Source organism: Lissotriton helveticus, chromosome 8 (genome assembly GCF_964261635.1).
Source record: "Lissotriton helveticus chromosome 8, aLisHel1.1, whole genome shotgun sequence".
NCBI classification, from domain to species: Eukaryota; Metazoa; Chordata; class Amphibia; order Caudata; family Salamandridae; genus Lissotriton; species Lissotriton helveticus.
In genome coordinates this window covers 305,891,646-305,916,636 of record NC_136069.1, presented here as the reverse complement: position 1 = coordinate 305,916,636, position 24,991 = coordinate 305,891,646, and the positions used below count along the sequence as shown (strand labels likewise).

The 24,991-nt window shown below is 45.9% G+C and overlaps 1 protein-coding gene across 1 annotated transcript in view; it reads right to left on the bottom strand.

The window, feature by feature from the left end:
• Positions 1–24,991, bottom strand: part of ZMYM2 (zinc finger MYM-type containing 2) — an 893,704-nt gene that overhangs the window by 351,512 nt on the left and 517,201 nt on the right. The window contains exon 10 of the mRNA XM_078658875.1: positions 7,827–7,999. Within this exon, the coding sequence (XP_078515001.1) occupies positions 7,827–7,999 (173 nt within the window). The remainder of the gene's footprint in view (positions 1–7,826; positions 8,000–24,991) is intronic.

Sequence of the window (24,991 nt, the reverse complement as noted above, 5' to 3'; positions counted from 1 at the left end):
GAAGCCATAGCATTAAATTAACAACAGAACGGTATAGAGATACTGCACCATACTGCCTAAATTACAGTGACACCTTATGAACACTGCATACTTGTGCCAAAGCAACAGCCTCAGCATATAAATAAACTACACCATAGTATCAAATTAACAGCATTTCTATGTAAATATCCGTTACCATGGCATTCAAACAAGAGAGCTGTACTGTATCACCACAAACCGACAAGACCACAACACGAGTAAATACACTGCACTGTAGCATGCCAAATCGACAAGACCACAATACGGTTAATACACTGCACTCTACTATGCACACAAAGTGTGAACACACTGCACTGCAGCATGCCAAATCGACAACAATGCGACACCACGTAAAATATACAGCACTGCAGCAAAACTGACAGCCACACAACAACAGCAAGTACTTTTTCCCAACAGTTGTGTGCCAAGCAGACAGCAACACTACAACACTTTGTAGATGGACTACACTGTAGAATGACAAATGAACAGCAAATCATGTGAATGTACTGCATTATCGCTAGCCAAATCTGGTGCATCGCCATGTGAATATACAGCAGGATGTAGCACCATGGAGGAGGAGCTTATAGCTTCCAACCAAACAACAGAGGTAGCTGTTGGTGATACAAATGGGAGCAGACATATGACAAGGCTGTGCAGTGCTTCTCTGCAGGACGAGGCCTCAGTTTCAAACGTTAACACGTGTGGATCCCTGATAGGGTGCTTACAATACAAACACGCTAATGTAACTAGGGGTTACAAGAGGTGGTGGGATCGCGCACAGCCTTTTTAAAAGTGCTCAGAGGGTACAACTGCCCCCACCCCTCGCAGCACTGACAGGAGCAGAGGGATCGATAACAGACCGGTATTGACTCACACAGCACTTACCAGCGTGGTGCAGGCAGCTCTGCCGCAGACCAGACTTTCACTTCTACTCTCGCTCTTTAGAAAACAAACCTCAAGTTTCTCCTTGGGATGGAAAAGAAGAAACCTTTTTGCATCGGAAGCCAAACCAGGAGGAACGAAATGAGATGCGGGAGCTGCTGGTGTGAGCGCAATTGCGAGCAGCAGCACAGGTTTCCACTTATCGTGCCAGCGCCTGGGCACGATCATTGGTAACATGCTGCTGCTGCGCGTAACCGCAAGCATTAGGCCGTGGGCGTGAACATGGAAAGAGCCTTTGGCCAATTGCGTGCTGTCTTTGTTAAAAAGACGCACGCAAAGGCCAATAGCTTTGGACAAAACAAAAAGCATACGCACGAGCGTGTGCTGGCATGAGGTGAGCTTTCTGAAAGCCCTTACATAAAGTCGAGCAGAGCAGCGCATGCGCAAGGCTCGACCTAAAAAGGAAGGACTAGTAATCAAAAGCCGGCATTTGCAAAGGACAGAAAGAGGAACCAATTGCGGTACTCCAAGCACATAATATAGATACAGCATGCCTCACGGCGCCTCTGCAGGCTAGGCTCAACCTAAAAATAACACAGCTCTGTTTGCCTACAACCATGAGGCAGCCAGCAAGTGTACAGCCCGAGAATATGCAAATCAAATATGAAACCCCCCGTACAAAACCTGCTCCCCATACACTCATTATGATGTTAGTTGAAATGTCACCTCCATTTTCTGCCAAGAAACCAGAGGTTCTCAACCCTTCATGCCGAAACCCACCCAGTACACCGCATGCTGCTAACCTGTATTCTCGGAGTCTCGCCCTGTGGAGGGGGAAGCAAGTGTAGTAATTTAAGATACTTGGGGCAGGTAAGCTCATTAAATCTAGAGGAAAGAATATAGATAAAGGAAGCCCTTATTTTCTGGTAAGTATGTAGTTTATACTATGCAGAGAGCATCAGTTTTTCTATCCTAATAAGTACCACAGTTTGTGGTGCCAAGCAGTATAATCTGGGACTCTGTCCGAGCCTTAGGGGAAGAGAATCGCTTGATGAGCCAGTCCTAGGGCTAAAGCCATTTTTCGAACTCTTAAGGATTTCATCAGATATGTTAAATGATTGGGTAAGCCCAGGAAGAAATGCGCTGGAAAGAGCAGGATGTGTATCTTGAAGGATCGGTCTATATCAGGTGTCTCCAACTGGTCGATTGCAAGCTACTGGTAGCTCACCAACCCCATTGGTGTAGCTCACAACCCAGTAGCTTCACTAACAAGGTATGTCGTAATTGCACTGTAGTTTAAAGTTTGCATCGTTTTAGTGTATATTTTAATTGTAACAGCATTTCTGTGTGAATTAGCCCCTCACACATGCAGGCTGCTATTGGCTCAGCTGAGGGAGGGGCGGATTACACATTTTAAAAATTCCATCATCACGCAATACTGTATCTCCTACCTTGCACTGCCTAAGAAAACACACTCAGGGACACATTGGGACTGTGCCTGCTCCCTTCAAGCTCGGGCAGGCTCTGGCTTACAAATAGACCTGTGTGGCACCAAGCAGCAGCACAGCACCAGAGTCTTGAAACAGGTATGGGACTGTGGTTGTTGGCATCGCCCGGCACAGAGCCTAGTTATCGAGCTGAAGCAGAGCAGCAGAGAGCTGGGAAACTAATCTCTAAAGAGGCCTGGCACCAAGGCTCTGCAAGGGGCCCGACTCTGCTTTGTGACACAGGGTGGGGCTATATTTGGAGGATCAGCTTCACGGAGGTAATTTAAATGAATAAATAAAAAGAATGTGAGTGTGGTTAATGTAGTGGCGGAGAGAAGCGTTACGGGCATGAGAACTTAAGCGAAAAATTATTTATGTGCATGTGGCCCATTTCGGAACAGTGCAAGGCCCTCACAATTATTGCATCACTATCCAGTATAATTAGTGTCACATCAGAAGATCTCAGTGAATGGCAATTTTGCCTGGCTGAGTTTTCTTAGTTTTTAACTTCTACAGTGACAATTATACAGGGAGAAACAAAATGATAGCTCAGAAAAAAACACACATGTACACTTTCAAGGAAAAGTAACTGCCAGGAACTTGAAAGTGCACCTAAGTGAACCCAAATACACTATACAAAAGACGACATGAATACGACTCCTCTTGAAAGAGAACTTTTTGAGAGGTGCTATTACAGTTAGTGCTGCTGTGTGGATATTTCATTAATTAATGGGGGGTGGTGTGGCACCCTGTGGGTAAACTAGAGTCAGGTTTGTTCAACTTTTAGGTGCGGACCGGTCTGCTCCCTCTGCCCTCTGGGGAGTTGAACTATATACCGAATGAATGCTGCCTGATTTGACAGGTTGGCCAGTCGCACTCTTTTGGGGGAATCACTTCCTTATTTACAGTTGAGATTTATCAAAGAGTAATCACGTAGTATACCGAGATACTCCACTTGTTGTACAAATTTTATTCATTTGTTGTTCAGTTTTTTGCAAAGTCAAGTTGTTGCGTCACAACTTTATGAAATTCATCAACTTTCCATTCGAAAATGTAAACAATCACATGTTCATCCACATGCCCAATGCATTTCGTGCTGAGCTGAGACCCACGATAGTAGTACTTAAGCTACATGTATTCTTGCCTTATGATGATTACGAATATTATTTGAAGAATTACTATTGACTGTACCAATATGGCCGCCAACGGCACCACAGCCTGAGCATTTAACATTATGACACAAATAATTTTTTTAATTGCTTCGTTTTTTTTGAGTTAGCTATCTGTTGATGTTGTAATCATATATTTTTTCAACACGTGTTGCACATCCTTCACATGCCGTTTAGTTTAAGCATAATTCACGTTCGTAGTTACCCGGGTCACGCAGGCGACACTACATTACGCGAGTTTCACGCATGCGCGAACACACACTAACTCCGACTGAGGTCGAGAACGGCGGTTACCCATTACGCGTCCACACCACCCGGTGATCGGTGAGTACTATACGGCGAATTATTATTCAAACAGCGTGCTTATCATACATAGACGTGCACTCCTAGGTTTTATATGACTTAGTTCACGGTGACTAAGATAATGCACATGGCACCCGGTCTGAATGCACGGCACCAGATAATACCTGCATGCTATCCACTTGACGAGATTAACGCTCATGTCGGCAACCCCGGACACTTATTATCTCACCAGGTTTACACTCGTTGACCCACATGGTTTCCGTTTTCACTATTTCATTGTTCACCACTTTTTGTTCATTTCACCGTTAGTTCACGTTTAAACCTCACCCTTACACGTTCCATTGTCACTCTCTGGGAACCAAACTTAATGCCTGACAGAGACTGTGACCTGCTTCCTCATCATTAATTACCCTTCGTTTTGATTTTAATCTACAGAAATGTATTTCCCCTGATGAAGTGCGCCTAGCACGAAATGCATTGGGCATGTGGATGAACATGTGATTGTTTACATTTTCGAATGGAAAGTTGATGAATTTCATAAAGTTGTGACGCAACAACTTGACTTTGCAAAAAACTGAACAACAAATGAATAAAATTTGTACAACAAGTGGAGTATCTCGGTATACTACGTGATTACTCTTTGATAAAACTCAACTGTAAATAAGGAAGTGATTCCCCCAAAAGAGTGCGACTGGCCAACCTGTCAAATCAGGCAGCATTCATTCGGGATATTTCATTAATTCCCACATAACAGCAGAACGTATTTGCAGCGAGCAGGGACTGAAAAGGGCATATTTTTGTGGGCACTTACAGATGGGTCTTTGGCGTGTGAAATAATGGAGGTACCCACTATTTTCCTCGGTGCATACACACTGGACAGTCGCAAAGTACTGTAGGAAAGTGCCCTTTCTGCATGGTTGCCCCTAACTTTTTTGCCAGACAACTGCTGAAATGTTGACTCGTTGTGCTCTGGGTCCCTGCCAATCAGGTTCCCAGGGCCTGTGTTCTTTCCCTTAACTGTAGCATTGTTTCCACAATTGGCACAACTCTGGCCTACCTGTAACTCCAACTTCATCCTCCAGTCATTGGTTCCCTTCGTCCAGTCTTCTGGCTCCAGCCCGCAGTCCTTTTCCGTGACAGACATCCTCCATAGAAAAGCACTGGGCTCCTGACACTTCCCAAGCACCTTGCACCCAGCCGCCCCAGCGCTGCCGGTGGTGTGGACTTGGTGCTACCTTGGGACCCCTTTGTTCTGACCTTAACCCCAGGAGCATGGTTCCCACGACCGAGTGGCCTGCCCGTAAGCAACCCCAACCGAGGTGCTCCCTAGACCCATTGGCTAACATTGCCACTCTGCACCCGGCCACAATAGAGCCACTGGTGGTGCACCTTGAGTGATAACCTGAATCTTGGTTCCACCCCCAAAACTCCATCCTTAAAATCGTTCACTTACCTGTAAACAACCTTGCTTTGTGTCTCCCTAGGAGGGGAGAAATCGCGCTTACGTTTTGGACTATGCTGGGGAGAACTAGGTTTCCTGTCACCCCCTGCTTTGGGGGCAGAAAGCCAGATGGCATGGCACAACAAGGTAACAATGGCAACGCCACTCTAGGAAGGGAAGAGACTGGCTGAAGTGGCCAAACTTCGTGGCTTTCAGAAATGGGATATGGTGGGAATTACTAATGTGAGAGATGTCTTGCTGAAAGGGGACTTAATCCCTTTCTCAACTCTACAGTCGAAGTATCAGCGCGCAGGCAGCAGTACAAGTACCTTCAATTGCAACACGCCTGGAGAGCAGGGAAAAAACAAATGATAGACATCCCTGAATATGCGCTGCTCGAGGGTAGATTATTGCAAGAATAAATCGCCTCCAAGGCAATCTCATGGACTTATAGAACATTAATTAATAACATTGCGGATAACTTGAAGCCTCTACGCTCCAAATAGGAAGACACCACAAGTCCACTGGAAGACACTGATTGGGAAGGGGCCCTGATGCACCTGAGAGAGGTGGCTATTAAGCTACGGATTTTGTTAATTCAATATAAAATCCTTCACAGGGTCTATTATGATAGGGCCCAACTGCACACAATGGGAAGGGCTGAGTCACCTGACTGTCTCCGCTGTGGTACATTTATACACACGTTATGGGACTTCCCGAATATTCAAAGATACTGGGCTCGGATAGTAAAAGAGCTAAATGTTATACTCTGAGTACAGGCTGCTAGGGAACCTAAGTATCTGTTACTGTGAATCCCCACAGACGTTGATATCCCTGGATATAAACTGTTACTAAATAATCTGGGATTGATAGTGGCCAAACAAGATATTACAAGGCACTGGGGGAAAGTGGACATCCCCACCCTAAAAGAGTGGAAAGCCAGCATGGACCTCTATATGAGAACAGAAAATACAACATACGAGGCCAGAGGTTGCCCTAAAAAATTCACTAGCATATGGGCGCCATGGCTGAGGCACTATGGCTTAGACATGGAAGGAATGGAATTTGATACTAGCCTACCTAAGTACAGGAACAGTTAAGAATGGGACTTTTAACCACTCCTGCATGATAGTGAGAAAAGAGACGAGATTCCTGCATAGAGTAAGGGGAATCAGCGTTATATGGGAGATTGTTATGTTATATGTCTACCTCCACTGTATGATAATTGCTATACTTCTGAAGCGTATATGCGATGATTCTCCTATGACGGTACTGACTGATCTTTTTATTTCATATTATTCTTTGTTTGTTGAGAATAAAATTAAAATATATTTTATTTAAATAAAAAAAAACAATGCTCAGATCCCAAGGACACCATAATCCAATGGCAATGCACACATACTGCCCAACAACCTCCAAATGTCACTTTTCACAAGCTGTTGTCACTGAGCCCGAAAGATTTCAAGCTTTGGTACTCATTAATACAATCTCCCTCTGGATACTGCTGAAACATTGAGCTCAATTTCATGTTCAAAAGTTAGCCGTTTAAAGTTTAGATTATTTAATTTTTTTCTTTCAAGTGCATTTAGGCAAGATGTTGTTCAGGGCATCAAAGTCACATGGCAGCAAAGCTGCACTATACAAATTCTGAGTTGTCACTTAGATGGTTTGAACTGGGCAAGTTTGAACTTTAGTTGGTTGCTAATGCCAGTTCTAAACCATATTGCTTTTGGTATCAAAATGGGGCCCATTGTATGACTAGTAAGAACACAGGGTGCGTCATGCATTGTTCAGAATGAGCCGAACGCTTGGCTCAAAGTGACACTAAAAACATTATCAGTAAAAAAAATTGCTATTATTGCAGAGCAGATAGTGCACCCAGGCCTTAATACACTATGCTGGCAAGTGCTTAGTTCCACTTCCACCAGACTCAGGAGATATCATAGCTACAATCCAGGTGGACAAATTTAATGCACAGAAATAAGGAAAAATAAATTGTGGACCCACATGTACATCCAGTAGACTAAGGTCTCCCCATCACCTACCAGCTTAATTATTTGGCCCATTTACAAGTGAAGGCACAAAGATGGGAATGGTGTTGCATTGTCTGTCTGGAGAAATGGTGGCAAAAACTGCTAGGGGAAGCGATAAAACAGTGGTCAACCTTTCCTTAGTAGTACCTTTGTTTACTAAAATCATCTAGCAAACAGGTTATAGGAAATACATCGGCTTACGAGTCATAAGAATTTGGATTTCAATGTTAAAAGGGTATGTAAAATAATATGAGTAACCTTAAGGAGCCACCCTAGTAGCTTTTCTTATAGATTTTTAGTCCAGCTCCCAACTAGGTATGATTTCTCAAAATAGAGAAAACCTCCTGCAACACAACTGATTAAGTAGTGAATGCGTTTACCAAAAAAAAGAAATGACAAGGTCTACAAATAAAACCCAGGCTTGATGCAGTTAAGTACTCAAAATAAATGTTATGAATCAATCATGGAAAACATAAATTCATTAAAGACGTACTTTATAATACCAGTCTTGAAACTTTTTACTGCAATCTTCACTACAAAAATCTCGTACTACACCATCGCATTCTTTAGTTGCTGCCTTCTTACACATCTGAAGGCAATAGTTGCAAGTTACACATTTAAGCCCCAGACGTCTTGCAAAATCTTGCTTATAAAGCAATTTGCATCCTGCAAATTAAAAAAAGCAAAATTCAAATCAAATACTACGCAACATATAAATAATTTTCAGTAGTAACATACAGTTGCTGAATTAATGATTTTATTCTAGATTTTCTAAACACATTTAGTCATTCCTTATAAAAATCGTGATAAACTAACATTTAGACAAATAGTCCTTTTTTTAGCATGGAATTTATTGCAGTTTTTAAAACAAAAGTATTATTACGACACTCCTCATTTCCCATACAAATACTTAGCTTAGCCAAGAAGTTAGGCAATGTGAATAATTTTTGTAAACTGAAAAGATGCTTGAAAATTCAAATAATACACAGTGGCAATACAATACTGGAATACTGGTAATACTATCAGAAACATTTTTCCACATGTAGTAAAGCTTGTAGTGCTGCAGTCAATTTCATGCAACTGGTGCAAGTTAGTTGAGATTAGAGAAGAAAAATGTCACTCACCTATAACAATCAGCAGTGATGTAGATTTACCAGCTTTGCACAGCCCTCGGAATATTTCTATTTGTTTTTATTCGCAGAATGGTGTTTTGAGGTGACACTGGTACCTCCTGCAAAACCCACAATGCACCAAGAAAGGCTACACACTGTATTGCAATCCTCTCTTTCACCCCACCAACCAAAAGAGTGTGCTGGGTAACATAACCATTAACTGTTTCTTTAAGTATTAATAGCAGCTCACTTCCTTGGATGTGGGTAGGGTATACGGGCATCTACAACACTGAATTCTACAAAGAGATTGCTACAGGTCACAATTTCTGTTTGCAGCATGTGCAGCTGTAGATCACATGCACTGCATAGGTTTCAAGAAAGTACCCCTGCTTCTAATGCTGCGGCTTGCAGCCAAGTGCTTCACAAGACAAAGCTACTTACCTTCAGTTATGGTTTTTCTGGAGGGTGCTCTAACAGCAGAATCCTCACCGTTTGAATATTCCACAGGCGTCGAACTGGATCCGGAACCTTAAAAGTAGTACTCCTGCGTGCCGGTATCTGATGTTGTGTGGCTCCACACCAAGGTCCTTCTGCTCCGGAAGTGATATTTGGGGCTGGGCACCCAGGCACTCTGACTTCAGTTGCTTTCTAAGACTTGTCAGCGCGGTCAGACGCAGAGCCAAAAAGCAAATTAGCTTGACCAGTGTACAGGTCTCTAGGCTGGGACCTTTTTAGATGGGGAAAATAACGTTAATTCTACAGAAGTGAACGGGGCGGGGGTACGATACAGATTGGGTGGGCGGGGAGGTTTGGCAGTCAACGAGAAATCGGCAGTTAGAATATCCACCAGTAAGAGAGTTACGGAAGGTAAGTATTATGTACTTCAGATACATAATTCTAATCACAGTTTCCGCACTATATGGAAAGGCCTCTTTTTGTATAGTAACACTTAAATGTTTGGCTGCTAGTTTTTGGACTCCAGACCTCAGTGCCAGTGCTCTGACCTTAACATGTCTACGTACGATTGACTTCTACCCAACTGGCATAAGTTAACTTACGTGTAGGTTCCTAGTATATAGTACCACATTCCTGTAAGTTAAAAGGTCAAACCAGGGACTGAAGCACTGGTTCTGCCACCCGGTGGGACGAGGGTAAAACATGGCTCCCAGTCTGCCACTGTAGACTTTAAGGGCAGTTGTAAACTTCTAACTAGACGTTGCTATTTAAAACAACGGCAAAGCCCAATTCTCCAGTTTTAATATATTTAAGTCACCCCTAACGTGTTCCTAACGAGCCCTTAGGCAGAGTGCTGTATATTAGAAAGTGGAACATGCGCTTTTAGATGTTCCAAAAGTAAAAACCAGCAATTGCAATTTTGTGTGTGTAAAAGGCTAGTAGTAGCCCCATTGGGGAGTACAAAGTTACAGGCTGACACCACAGCCCTGTTAACTTCCGACGGGGACTCCTAAAGCTGGTACAGTATGGTATCACAAAATGGGGAGCTCCCAGTTATGTGACCAAGGTGCTAAAAAAGTTTGTGAGTGTGGACATCTCAAAAAAAGTGTAGGATTGGTATCACACACCGCCTGGTGTCATGCTTCATCATGGGCCAGTCCTCGCCCTCTACAAACTAGATTTGATAGAGGGCAGGCATACACCTGACGACAGGGATGAACTACTAAACTAAGTGGGTGCCCATATAGAGTGAGTGAGGTTAAAAAAACATTACAGTTATAAAATACATTTTAATATGACAGACCATCTGGAAGCAAGGAGCACACATCTAGGTGCAACAGGAGATGCACCTTGAGACAAGTCTGACTACGGTGGTCTCCCTCTCTCCTCCTTCCATGGGGCATTACCTTTCTGGCCCTTGGGCTTTACTATGAGCAAATGAACAGTGGAGCGTGACACAGGTCACCCCACAAAGTGGTACCCTCCCACTACAAGGTTGGTGGGAATGGAGCCCCTACTCTTTAAGGTCCTGATGAATGCCATAGATTCACCTGGGCCATTTGGCAGAAACATGTTGACTGCATACATTACGGTAAGGGGACAATAAATTCCCCAAAATACTGTTCACTTGTTAGGTCGAGATCTGCGTAGGCTGCGGTTGCGCAGTCTCGCAGGGGAGATCTTATGTTTAGAGTGTGGGGGCTTGAACCCGCCCCTCTTCTCCATTGGCTGGCTTCCTAAACGGAGGCCAGCCATTGGAGGAGAGAGGAGTCACTCCGTTCAAGCCCGGATTCGGGGGGTGTTTTTTCGTTTCTTTCTGTTTTCTTTCTCTCCTCTTTCCCATTGGCTGGAATTTTACATTCCAGCCAATGGGAAGGGGAGAGAAAGAAAACACGCCCCGAATCCAAAAATGACGCTGCGTTTCTCCGAGGCATTCCTGCTTTGCCTTGGAGAAACATGGTCGTGTGGAGCGCTCCTCTCTTGTTGTTTACATGGGGCAGGGTGGCGAGCCTGAACCGTTCAAAGTGACTGGCTGCGCACCAATTGCAACTACACGTGTGTTTCTACTTTCCTAGTAGGAGGACGCACAGTTCTGAAGAAGTGAAGAACCTGTTACGTGCAGCCGCGATGTGCTTTGTCATTTTGGCTGGCTCCCTCCGTCTGTGGTGCACACGTGAAAGTCCCTCTGGTCTCCCGCTCTCAGCGTGCTGCGAGAGTGAAACCCGCGGCACCAGCCAGTGTTTTCCTCTAGAAGGAGCCCCGGTGAAAAGTGACACGCACGGCGCTACACGGCGCTGCACTTCAGCTCCCACTGACAGGACGAGGGGAGGGGGCGGCGGCCGCCGTCGGAGCTCCTAGGAATGTGCTGAGACTTTTTTCCCCCATTTCCCTCCAGTCCTGCTCATCTTGCAGCCCGAGCAGCAGGGTGATCCCCGCCCACAGTGGTGACCAGTGTCAGCGCGCTGCCGCTGGAGCCCGGAGCCGGGGCATAGGGGCAGCGGGAGCGGGCGCCTTCCCTCGCACAATCTCACAGAATCAGAGAGGCGAGAAATGGAAGGAGGCATGGGCGGCTGCCGCTGCTGATCCCTGGCCAGAATCGCCCGGAGTGAAGGATTACTGCGTCTGGAAGGGAGCTCGCCGCTCCTCTGGGATTACAAAGTATCCCACTAGTGCGGGAAAAGGCCACTTTCAAGGTACCTTTTGCATGGCACTTTGATTTCCATGTACATGCGTGAGCCCGGGCTGGGGTCTCCTACCTCCAAGTTCCTCAACATGTTTATCACTGGTGGGTCGTGTAATCTGATCTCTTCGCAAGTGTGCGTGTGTTTTGTGCCAATGTGAAGGGGAGGCGGAGGAAGCCAGCGAGGGCAGCCCAAAGCAGAAAACTTAGACACTATTCTGAGTTCGTGTTTCTCCCAGTCAGAAAAAGCTTATAAACTTTCACTGGCTAACTGTACCGCGTGGCATATACGCTATTTAAGTTTTTGTGGATTTGTGCCTGTAGAGTTTGGCAGGAGAGGCGCTTTTCGGCATGCCACCCTGGCAGACAGCGGTAAGAGGCGGCAGAATGAAAATAAGAAGTAGTTAGCTACATAGTTTAATTGCTTAGAGCCCAGACTGGTTGGATATGGTTTATTTAATAATCTGCGCAGCCTTAGGCGCGTTAAGAGACGAGCGATCTCGTTTCACAGAAGCCCCGTTAAGACATCAGTAAACGTCTCCATAAAGCGCTGTTTCCCATGCAGTCGTAGGCGCTTTAAACGTGTTTGGGCTTAAAGTCATTGTGACTATCCGTGCATTTGTGTATTGTTCTCCCTGCAGCCTCGTGGTTTAGTGGCAGGCTTCTGGGCACTGTTACATAACTTCTGGGAGGGTTCTGCTGATCTGTGTGTGTGTGGCTCGGTCTGTGTGTGGCTCGGTCTGTGGCTCTGTCTGTGTGTGGCTCTGTGTGTGTGGCTCTCTGTGTGTGGCTGTGGCTCTGTGTGTGTGTGGCTGTGGCTCTGTGTGTGTGGCTGTGGCTGTGTGTGGCTGTGGCTCTGTGTGTGTGTGTGGCTGTGGCTCTGTGTGTGTGTGTGTGGCTGTGGCTCTGTGTGTGTGTCTCTGTGGGGGTGCAAATGTAATAGGTCTCGCATTTGCAAGAGATTAAGCTATTGGCATTGTAAATGACAATGCCATTTATTTATGTTTTCAAAACCAACACATAAATAACAATTTTGTCATTTACAATGCCAATAGCTCTAACTTTTGCAAAGGCGAGACCGTTGCATTGTAAATGCTTGTTAGTACTATACAGCTATTTGTCATATTAAAATTAATTTTGTAACTGTAATGTTTTTTTAACCTCACTCACTCTATATGGGCCCCACTTAGTTTAGAAGTACATCCCTGTGGGCAGGTGTATGCCCACGTGGAAGACATCTTCAGGTTTCTTCAAGATACTTTTACCACTTTTAGTGCATGGGGAGGTCTGCAACTCATCGCCAAAATTAATGTAGAAATCACGCCACGCTGGTATGATGTAAACCAAGTAGGTTTGTTAACAGGTAGTAAAAGTCTTCATTAAGTCATCATAACAGCAGTATATTAGTCCTGTAGGTGGTAAATCACAGCCCCACCAGGAGCAGCCTGCTAGCTGCTCAGCCCCTCTCACCAACTGTCACTCTTCATCCAGCCACCCAGGCATTCTACACATAGCCCACACACCAACATTCCACTCAGAACACACACACAGGCTGAGCAGCTAGGAAAAGGGTAACATAGGAGAAATACAATGACAGGAGAATACTCCACCGCCCTCTATCAAACCTAGTTTTTAGAGGGCGAGGACTGGCCGATGATGAAGCATGACACCAGGCAGTGTGTGAGACCAGTACTACTTTTTGTGAGATGTCCACACTCGCAAAGTAACTTTTTGAGCACCTTGGTCACATAACTTGGAGAGGCTAATTTTGTGATGAACATTTGATGTTGGTGGCTGCCTGCTCCTGGTGCCCCATGTCTCTAGTTCCCTCCCCCAGGACTTTCCCAGGGCAAGTGGAATTATACAGTAAGGTATCAAACAACTTGAGTCTAAATGTACGTAACTTGTTGTTGTGCACAACTTTTAAAAAGTTGCCACTTTGTTGCCCTAGGTCTTCTGTTCCTGTTCAAGTTTGCACAACTTTCTGCCCTTCTGAGATGTGTAAATTACTGCCAGGAAAGAACATAATAGATACCTGCTTGGGGAGAGGTGTTTCCTCTCCCTGGCAGGAAGTCATACAAGTGTTGGTCCAAAAGGTGAGCTTCATTGGGGAAGCTGCCTTTGAAGGGTAAATGAGAAACACTTGGGAGAGGGGCTGCCCTATTCTTTAGGTAGACAGGCTGGTATGAGGGACAAATAGGGAAAGCAGTTGTGAAGCTGTTTTTTCAGAGGTGTGTAGCCTCCTTTGTAGCAAACCCTCTTAACACCAAGATAGGGGTTCTGCCATCTTGAGAGTGGGCAGAATAGTGTCTTCTGGGCTAGCTATATGTCACACTTCACAGAAGGTTGTCATTAAGAAGGAACCCAATAGCCCATTGGTTTGTAATCACAACCTTACCTGGGGGCATTTTCTGGGCATCAAAAAGGGCACCCCTGGCACTCCAAATTCACCAAGGAGCCAGCCTAGAGAGGCCACATGAAGTGGACTGCACCTGCTGCAACTGGTGGCTAGCAAAGGAAAGGACTGTGCTCAAGCTCGTGGAGAAGTCTACTCCTGAGCCCAGCCGAAGTAAGACTCCATGGGTCAGTTCGCTGACTTCCTATTCACAGCACAGGGCCACAACAACTGAAGAAGCCTACTGGGACGATTGGTAGCTCAGATTCCCAGATCGCCACTCCTCACCACCGTGCAGCCTAAGGGACCAGGACCCAATGCTCGAAAGTTGCCCACAAGTCTGCTGAAACCAAGAGAGCTGTCGGAAGAAGATGACCGCTGAAACCACTGTACCCGGCGCCTGGTAGCCCAGTGGTGACTGGACTCCAAGCTCTAAAGGACTTCAAGGTACATCAACCCCTGTGGCCAGGACCGCCTCACCAAGCCTATGGACCGAGGAGTACAAGGAACACCCATGTTGATAGCACAGCATCTTCAGCATCTTTGGCCATCATCAGCATCTTGCACTCCTTGAAGGCGGCTGGTGACCTCTGAAAGTGGTAGGGCGTAAGAGCAACCATGAGTTTGCCGCACATCAAACAAGAAGATGGAGCATGGCTGTTGCAAAGTGGGTTTGTAAGGTCCACCACCTTTGTATTAAAAAACAAAATGTGGTAAAATGATGAATTTTCCACACCTGTTGCCATTCTAAACACAGGTGATGTCATAAGGGCGAGGAAAGGCCCTCAAACAATCAACTTTTTTAGTACAGATGCAAAAACAATCTTCACATGGAAAAAAAGTTTTTATATGAAGAAAATCTGCTGAGTGCACATCCACACTCACCGTTGCAGCTGAGGAAAGGCATATGCCAAGACACAATGTCTTTCAGGTTTGTGAATCATAAAACAATTAGCAAAGCTCGACAAATTAAAAGTTTTGTGTTAATTACTCACTCAGTATTCATAAATTCTAACCGGTGTGCGGCCCTTTGGTCAAAAACTCTATGAATTTAGTGATGCTAAAATAAACACCTGAAACCAAGGTCCCTTGCAGTACAAACTATATAATGTAGGCAAAGTTCTAATGTTTGCGAAGCTTGGCACACAACTAGGACAGAAAAGGTACAACATCAAAATCAATATTGTATGGCAGTTATACGTTTACATAACAGAGCGGATTTGTGAACAAAACATATGTGCAATCAGGATACTGTAGTGTAAGTTCGCATCAGATGGGGAAAGACACCTGAAAACAATGGCTTGTAAAATGTAACCGGACTAGAAAACATGCGTACCGAGAGGGCACCAGTTATAAGATGTTGTGTACTACACAGCTCTGTTTTACACCTTGAGATATCAAGGGGCTGCACGCCATCTCTCCTCCTTGTAACTCGATTTTCTCCATAAGGACTGGTGTTTTAGACCAATGTCTTGGGAAAGCTGTGTCTTGGGGCCAGTTCAGAGAATAGAGTCTTTACACTTTAAAATATTGAATAGGGGAGTATACCACCCCATCCCCTCCAACCTGCTTGCCTATTAGACCCAGGCAGACAATATACCTCTGGCATGGTAGTCCTGCAACTGCAGACACACTGTGGGGACATTGGCAACAGGGGTGATTGACATTCTAAAGATTGGTATTGTCATTAGTCGCCTGATTTGCTGAATATTATTAATAACTACAGGGATGTTACCTCCCACACCACTAGGGCCAAAGCGCTGGGGGCAGGTACCTAGGCCATTATGTAATACTCCGACAGATTACGCTTTAATTGCAAAAAGAAATGACTACCCCTGTTTTCAGGGAAATGGGACAGTCTCCTCTGTTTTAATGGAATCATTGGGCTCGCAAATGGATGTTAAAGTGACCTAGAGTGCAAAACTATAAAGCTGGTTTTCAGATTAATAAAGCCTGTGCACCTCAGATCGAATCTTTATATTTAATGCCAGCAGCGCAGGTGCATACATCTATTTATTTGCTTTACAATTTTAGCCTCAACCCTTTGAACCGATCCCTATGAAATTAGTGATTTAGTACAGTTATCCCATTTGTGAATCAGAGAACTAAAAAGGTGTATATCATATTTCGAACTGGGTCACTTTTGAAAATGTAAAAGCACACTTTCCAGGTGTTTTTTGCATGGTGTGGTAGACTAGATGCCTGTTTGTGGTAATATCGAGGATTGTAAAAATATTTTTTTTTTAAATGAGTTGACTGTCGTCTGTCTTCCATTTCTTACTTTTATCAGATGTATAAGCACGCGTAGGTGATCATTAGTGAAAATCAGATTGCGGGCCTCTGATTAACCGTCTGTTAGAAAATTGTCTGGTGTATATTTTTGTACACAGCTGGCTCAGGTAATCTGCACCAAACAAAAGGCCTGTGAGCTAAGCCCTATGATAAAGCCCCGAGAATGTGAGGGCTGTGATTTTTTTCTAAATAAAGACTGTTACATATCACTTCACTTCATTCTACCAGTCTTCCTAAATCCCCTCCCTGGGCCAGAAAACCAGACGTCAATTAACAAACCTGGGTAGGATGTGTCCCTTTGACAGCATTACCATGAGTTTCACTTTCACTCCAATGGTTTACCTTTTTAAAGCCTTTACTAGATCCTGGCTGACACATGGGAGTCTGCTTGCAACATACACAATAAAATAAATAGCACCGCACTAACCTGGAGGCGAGAAGTATCTGCAGTCGGATATTACTGAGCAAACAGTGAGAGGCTCTCAGAGTGCTCCAAGGCTTTGTGTGAGCCCCACCCCTTTCCACATTTGTCACAGTATGAAGCGTGTTCAGCAACGGCTGCTGAAACTACACCACCCAGTGACAAGTTGAGAAAGGTGCACCCTCGTTGATTGACGCACTGCCCCGGGAAGCAGAGGGCTGAAGCCTAAAGCGCCCGTGTGGTGCTCAATCAGCGAGGGTGCTGTATGTCGCAGGTGGGTGTGGCTATAGGCATCGCAGTACTCAATGGTTCGGGGCTGTAATTCTACAACCCCAGAAAAAGATGCGGGGAGGGCACATGCGCACTAGTGCATGATGTGTCAGCGGGACGTACATTGCCTCTGCCTGACACCCCGATAGGCACACTGCCTGAAATAAAACGTTAATAATAAGAAACAGTAGGCAGGAAATGGGGCCAGGGCAGGGCCCAGACGCTCCTATTAATGAGCCACTGCTGACTCCTCAAAGGAAGTCAATGCTGACACAGGAACTGGATTACAGACTGTTTTTCTCATTGAGGTAACGGTTACTGTGTGCGGACCTTGCTGGTCCGCCTGATTGGCTCCCTGGCAGAGTTGGTCACCTAAAGTAACTCTAACTTCATTGATACTTACCAAAGTTTTGCCTGAAAAAGTTTGTTAAATTCGTTACGTTTGCCAATGTTTGTTCACGGTTAAATAAAAAGTGTTGATTTACTATACCTTGTAAATTCTCTATCGCCGGAACCCTCTGGTGGATCTTTCTCGTCTAAGTAGCTAAAATATATAAAAACCGAATTTATTTTCATAAATTGGTGTCATATTTCTTGAATGTCTCGTTTCTTTCTTCTGCAATTGTTTTGGTGCCATTTAAGTGATATACACTTATTGTTTGTGTAAACCTTACTGCTCAAGCCACAGCTACCCAGGTTTGAGCTACGGTTTAAGGAACGAAACCTGACTGGCCCTAAAGGGGTTGGTAGTGTAATACACGGTGCGGTTACAAAGCCACACCATTTCCTCTCAGTCACCTTATAAATTGGTACCAAGGCATGTGGAATGGCTCAAACCAAAAAGTAATGTAGGATCAAATGGGCAAAATGACCATCCGACAGACCTATATTGGTCCCTGTGACTACCTCCCTGTCGGAATGAGCATCCACAAGTAACTTGTTGTGGCTAACCCTAAACTGCGAGTCGCAGTAGATTTCAATGATTAATTGTATTTGAGTGAAAAGCAGTGATTTGTTTGCTTAAAAGTTCATATCTCTGGAACCCTGTGGTGAATTTGTGTTGCTAAGGTGTCTATTTAAAGAGAAAAATATAACTTAGTTATATAAATTGTGGTTGGAATTTTATTGTTAAGTTTTCTTCTTATTCAACTTTTCTGATACTTCATGCTTGGCACTTGCTCCGTTGATAAAGCCTGACCGCTCCGAGCCACAGGTATCCAGAACATAGCTAAGGATTTACAAACAAATCTGACTGGACCTGATAAAGAATTGTCATTATTACAGGGTAAGGTTGCATAACCACACCATATCATAATCTGCATTCTTGCAGTACCTTACATTCCAGGACAGGTGCACATTCCACTTGCACAAAGGTTGCCTTTATTTCTACTGAGACACTTACTACATATTACTCTCTGGATATTCATGGCACTAGTTATGCAAATAGTACTAAATGTCTTTCAATCGATCAATCGGGAGTTTGTAAAGCATGGCTACTCGCCCATGAGGTCTCAAGGCGCAGGGATTGGGGGGTGGGGTGGGGTTGGGGGTGGGGGTGGGGGGTTGCTGAGCAGTGTGTCGGCATGGTGGTTCAGTTGAAGAGCCACGTCTTGAGATCCTTCCGGAATTTGGGTCAGCGACAGGTATTACCGGAGGTGGAGGGGCAGGTTGTTCACGGTCTTGGTGGCAAGGTAAGAGAAGGATCTACCTCTGGTTCTGGTCTTCTGAATCTGTGGGAGGGTACCCAGGGAAAGTTTAGTGGAGTTGTCTGGTGAGTACGTGGAATGAGAGGTGGTGGTTCAGATATGCTGGTCCTGCATCGTGGATAGCTTTGTAGGCATGGGTGAGGAGCTTGAAGGTGATTCTCTAGTTGACTGGGAGCCAGTGGAGTTGTCGGAGGTGTTGAGTAATGTTGCTACCTGTTGAGAAATGTGGCTGAGGTGGCAAGTAAGGTCAGAGTATAAGGATTACAGCAGCAGCACTAACCTGGATCCTGTAAGTGAAGATCTGATGGGAGAGATCAGAGTTTGTGTGGTCCTACGCTCCGGGCCCTTCGGCGGGGAACCACAAGGAAGTCCCGAGCACAGTACTGAGGGTCCTGGGCCGACTAGGGGCAACCGTGTTCTTTATGGGGGTGAGACCGACCCGGGCATCTGTTTGGCAGGCTACTTGGAGGAAAGGGAGCCCCATGGGCATGAAACTGATCGCCATTAGGTTATTGGACACTCTGCGCAAGGTGCAAATCCTCGTTACTTCCTAGGATTGGGGCAATTATCCGACTGGCCTGCTGGTCCGGGGATACAGGAACACAGAAGGGGCCAAGTGGGGACATCTGACACACCAATTTTCTAACAATGGCCACCAGGAGTGGGACCCTTTCCAAAGCACTCCTCCTCCCCTTGTGGGCAGGGATCCAGCATTTATGCCATGGAGTCTCAGAGACCCCTCAGAGTCTACAGCGACAAGGGAGTCTCACACAGCACAGAGCTCGATGGAACTTTTGGACTATGCCCCCCTAGGCGGAAACTAACCTTCCTGTATGTACTGCGGTGCCTGAACAACATTTGGCCGATGACCGGTGGAGCTGTCCCAAGCAGCTATAGAGGAGTTTGGCTCTGGTTCACCCCTCGGCCGCCACCTACCCAGCCGGACGTCGGACACTGTTTTTCCTCATCTCCCCGTTGTGTCTCCTACACCCTCCCATTCCTCTTCCCCCCATTATTCTCCGTCTACCTCCCATATTCCTTCCCTCTCTCGCCTAATCTTCTCTCCACTTGCCTATTTTTTCCCTCATGTTTTTTTACTATGCTTTTGTACTCATGTATTTCATGTAACTACGCTCCAGTAACTGATGTAACTTTGTAACCATGTTTTGAAACAATGTTTTCCTCATGTAAAGCGCTCTGATACCTCCGGGTCTAGCCAGCGCTATATAAAACTCAATACATAAATAAATAAATAAATAAAATACTAGACGGTTGACTTACAAATATTATATGCAATGTAGGGACACGTCACACAGGCGTGTGTGAAATGTTGTGTTTTCATTTTTGTTTGCACTTTTGTTTCCACTCTCGCGTGCCAAAGTAGGTGGTCGCACTCAGAAAACTGCTCCGTGGTACAGTGATGAGCTGCGGGTTGCAAAGGCAGCTCTAAAGCGAGTGGAAAGGCAATAGCGAGTAGCCTTTTCAACGGAAACCAGGGAGATTTATTTAACTGAGAGGCGACTATCATGGACTAATTAGGAAGTCCAAAGCTGCACACTATGCCACCAGAATCAGTGAGGCTGGCAACTCCACGAGGGAGCTTTTTCTGCTTTATAAATCTCTCTTGGGTGGGACACCAGCTACTGCCCCAGATGAGTGTTCGGCGGAATCCTGTGATAAGATCGCGAACTTTTTCGCCGAGAAGGTAACTAAAATCTACTCGTCTTTTCCTAGTCACCTCATGGCAGGGACTGAGTTTGTGGAAATCCCGAGGGATTGGGGGAATAGACACAGATTGACCAACTTTGTTACCCCGCCCCCGGAGGACCTCCTAAAGATATATGTAAATTGATCAAGTCCGGATCCCCTCGGGACCCCACTACGCCTAAAAGGCTAGCCGATAGCTTGCCAGTGCTGGAACCTTACATCAGGCACCTGTTAGACCTGTCATTTAAGACTGGGATAGTGCCTAGAGACTGGAAGCAGGCGGTGGTTCAACCCCTGAGGAAGAAATCAACATTCGTTTTGAAAAATTAGAGAACCTCCGACCTATCTCCCTTCTACCCTACCTGGCCAAAATTGCGGAGAAAGCGATTAATGTACACCTGATGGATTTCGTGGAGGAGGCTGACCTCCTGCATGACACCCAGTTTGGCTTTCGTCCAGGCAACTCTACTGAATCGGCGCTCCTGATGGCAGTGGAGACCCTACGCCAGGGGGTGGATGAAGGACAGACCATGGCCCTTATCCTACTGGATCTAAGTGCGGCATTCGACACTGTAGCACATACCACCTTGCTACAGTGTCTGAATAATGGAGGAATATCGGGCACTGCACTTGGATGGTTCCAGTCCTTCCTGACGGGGAGAGGCTTCCAGGTCCGCCAGGGTGAATGCTATTCCGGGGAGATCTGTTTGGAACAGGGCATGCCCCAGGGCTCGTCCCTGAGTCCCACCCTGTTTAATTTATATGTCTCCCCGGTGGCCTCTATTGTGGAGGGCCATGGCCTGAATATACTATCCTACGCCGACGATACGCAGCTGGCGTTCTCCCTATCGCGCGCACCCGGTCTTGCGGCGGACCAATTCAGAACCTGTATGCAGGAGTTGGCAACCTGGATGTCCGCCAATTGCCTCACATTGAATGGCAATAAGACCAAGGTGCTCGTGGTGGGGAATGGCTCATCTGTGTGGTCGTCGGCATGGTGGCCCTCTTGTCTAGGCGAGGTTCCAACCCCCTGTCGGGAAGCCAAGAATCTTGGAGTCCGGCTTGATGCTGATTTGTCCTTTCGACCTCAGATAGGCCGTGTGGTGGGTGTCTGTTTCAGCGTCCTAAGAGGTCTGCGGAAGGTATTAGATCTACTTCCCAAGTCGGCCCGCAGGACGCTGGTGCATGCCCTCGTCACATCGCGCCTGGAATACGGCAACCTACTGTACCTTGGAGCAACTAGTAAGGTGTTAAATCGTCTCCAGGTACTGCAGAATGCAGCAGCTCGCCTCATTCTGAAGCTTCATTAAAAGATGGGCCTCCAAAGCAGCCCTTCAGACTCTTCACTGGCTTCCAGTGAAGAGCAGGGTGGAATTTAAGGCCCTCTGTATCTGTCACCTTATCCTTAATGGGAGGGCACCAGCACCACTCCAGAGTTTGGTCTCCCGATACGAAACTACGCGAACACTGCGCTCCTCCCATGGCGGCCTATTAAAGGTACCCAGGACGAGAACGGCTCGCATGGGAGGCAGATCCTTTCGCTGCTTGGTGGCGAAGGGCTGGAATGCTTTACCCTTGGACCTTCGCCTTGAAGTGTCTGAAGCCGACTTCAGGAAGAAGTTGAAAAAACACCTTTATGCACGATAAACCTAGCTGATTCTGCGGCCCGTTTGTATGAGTTCTGTCTGTCTTAGCACAGGGACACGCTAGCTAGCGTAACCGCGCGCTTTATAAAACTCCCTTATTATTATTATTATTATTACCTAGCCTGCAATGGCAGTTGTGCAAATGCTTGGTGAGGGGTCCCTAAGGGTGAAACAAATTCATGCTGCTGCCCTTAGGGACCCTTTTTAGTACCTCAAGCCCAAGTATCAGGGGGTACCGTTTACTAGCAACCTCCACCAAAGGATCGCCAACTGTGTGAACACACTCTCCCACCTCCAGAAGACTACAGGACGACAACAAAAAAGCAAACTAGTTCACCACAGCCTTCCTAGAATCCAAGCGCTCCTGCAGACGACTGGAAAAGACACGGAGAAACAGCAAAACTCCATAAACACGCACGCCTACAAAACATCCACCACAGCACACCACCAACTCATCAAATTCATAAAGAAGAATTTCCTCCAAAACAGAATCCTTTTCAACGCCCACAACTCCAAGGAATTCTTCTCCATCATACACGATTTTGCCAAACCTAACAGCAAGACAACCGATGTCCCTCCCTCCCAAGACCTCTGCAACAGCCTCAGCTCCTTCTTTCACCTCAAGATCAAGACATTCTACCTTAAGTTTGACGACCAAGACCTCGGCCACTCCTCAAACCCAACCCCCAGTGAAGCCACCAAACAGACCCTACTCACTTGGACCCCTTGAGACCATGAAGAGCACCTACTCTGGAGCACGTTCAAACCCTTGCCCGCCACACATCTTCCACAGGGCCGCCACAGCCATCGCACCCGAGCTACGTCGAACCATTAACAGGTCCCTCGGGACTGCCACATTCCCCGACAACTGGAAGCGCGCCAAAATCAACCCCCTCCTAAAGTAACCCTCCGCAGACACGATGGAGATCATGAACTTCAGGCCCATCTTGCTGCTTCCTTTCGCAGCCAAGGTCAACAAAAAGGCCTTCAACACCCAGCTAGCATCCTTCATTGAAGTAAAAAAAAAAAAATCAGACAACTCCAAAATACGGATACCGCAGCAACCACAGCACCAAGACCGCCCTCCTCGCAGCCACAGTAGACATCCACGCCCTCCTCGCCCGAGGCCAAATGGCAGTTCTGGACCTATCAGCAGCCTTCGACACAGTCTCCCACAGCACACTAACTACCAGACTCTATAATGACAGCCCTAGACTGGATATGCTAATTCCTCACGGGCAGAACTAAGAATAAGACTCCCACCCTTCCTCTCAGAACTGACAGAGACCAGATGCTTAGTACCCCAAAGATCTTCCCTCAGCCCCACCCTCTTCAACGTCTACATGCACCACCTCGGAACCATCGTCAGAAACCATTAGCTCAACATCGTCTCATACGCCAATGACAAACAACTCATCCTCCCTCTCATCAAGGACCCTGACATCACCAGGCACAACTTCCAAGAAAGGATGACAGCCGTAGCAACCTGGATGAAGAACTGCTGCCTGAAACAACTCATAGAAAACAGAGGTCCTCATCTTTGGCTCCACCGCCTCCGCATGGGACGACACATGGTGGCCCCCCACCCTCGGAAACCTCCCCCAACCGCCCTCTCCCCATTCCCCCCCCACCCCCGGCAGCACCTTCAGACCCTATTGGTCGATTAGTGCGATTTACAAACCCCTGGTTGACTTATTGCTTGAAAAGGGACATAGAGGGTGCTAAAGTGTAAGAAACTGGCTCTATATATACTGCACCAAAGTGAGGTACAGTGTGTATAGAGTCCAAGGGTCTCCAGAGGTTTGGCAGACGCGAACGTTAGATAGAAACTTACTCTCTAAAGTAGTAGCTTGGTCGAACAGTAAGGCAGTATCAGAGGACAGTGTAAAGTATTTGATGTACACACTCGGCAGCAAATGAATCCACACACTCAAGAACAGAACTCTAGGCCAATTGTTTTGTATAAAAAATATACTGTTTTATTTCTAGAACCACGCAAGCCTGGTATGGGTAAGCATAAAAGGAAAATGCTACTTACCAGTATGCATCTGTTCTTGGAATGTAGGGCTGCAGAACCACACACTGTTGCATTAGATCACCATCTGGTGGTGGGCCCGGATGATTACACTTTGTTGTTGTCTTGGAAGAGTCTATGTCTGCTAGGTGACTCCTCCCTTAGACCGTAGTGTGCATGGGCATAGACTCCATCTTCAGATTGTTTTCGCTATTGGGCAATTGATGAAGTTGTATCAGTACAGTTAAGGATGACCATGTATTGTGTATCTAAATAAGATAATACTGCAACAGATATAGGTAGCCAGGGAGGCGGGTGGGAGTGTGTGGTTCTGCAGCGCTACATGCCAAGAACAAATGCATACTGGTAAGTAGCGTTTTCCATTCGAGGCATATGGGCTGCAGACCGCATACTGTTGCATAGCAGTTTCTCCCTTAGCGGCCGTCACCAACATCTGTTGCAGTAGTTTGACATAATGTTTTAAGTACAGCCTGCCCCACACTTGCTTGTTGTTTTGCCTGCACATCTACACAGTAGTGTTTTGTAAATGTGTGCGTAGTAGACCATGTAGCTGCTTTGCAAATATCATCTAATGGTATATTTCCTAAGAATCTGTGAATTAAGGTGCGAGACCTACTGTCACGACCTGACCCTGTGCACAGCTCGGAGTGTGAATTAGTTCCTTCTATTCACAGTTTAAATACAAATCAACATATTGTGAAACAATTCTATTCGTAATTATCTTCTTCGATAATTTTATTTTTCAAAGAATTTTTTCTTTCATTTCTAAATTATTCAACAGATTCAAAATTCGTCACAATTCTGAATTATACATTCATTCTTAAAATTATGACTTCAAGATTCCAATGTAATTTTTCTTTAACAAGAACTCTTGATACATTATATATATCGTGGATCCATCGGAGAATGCAGTGTTGATGTGATGGCCCGATGCAAAA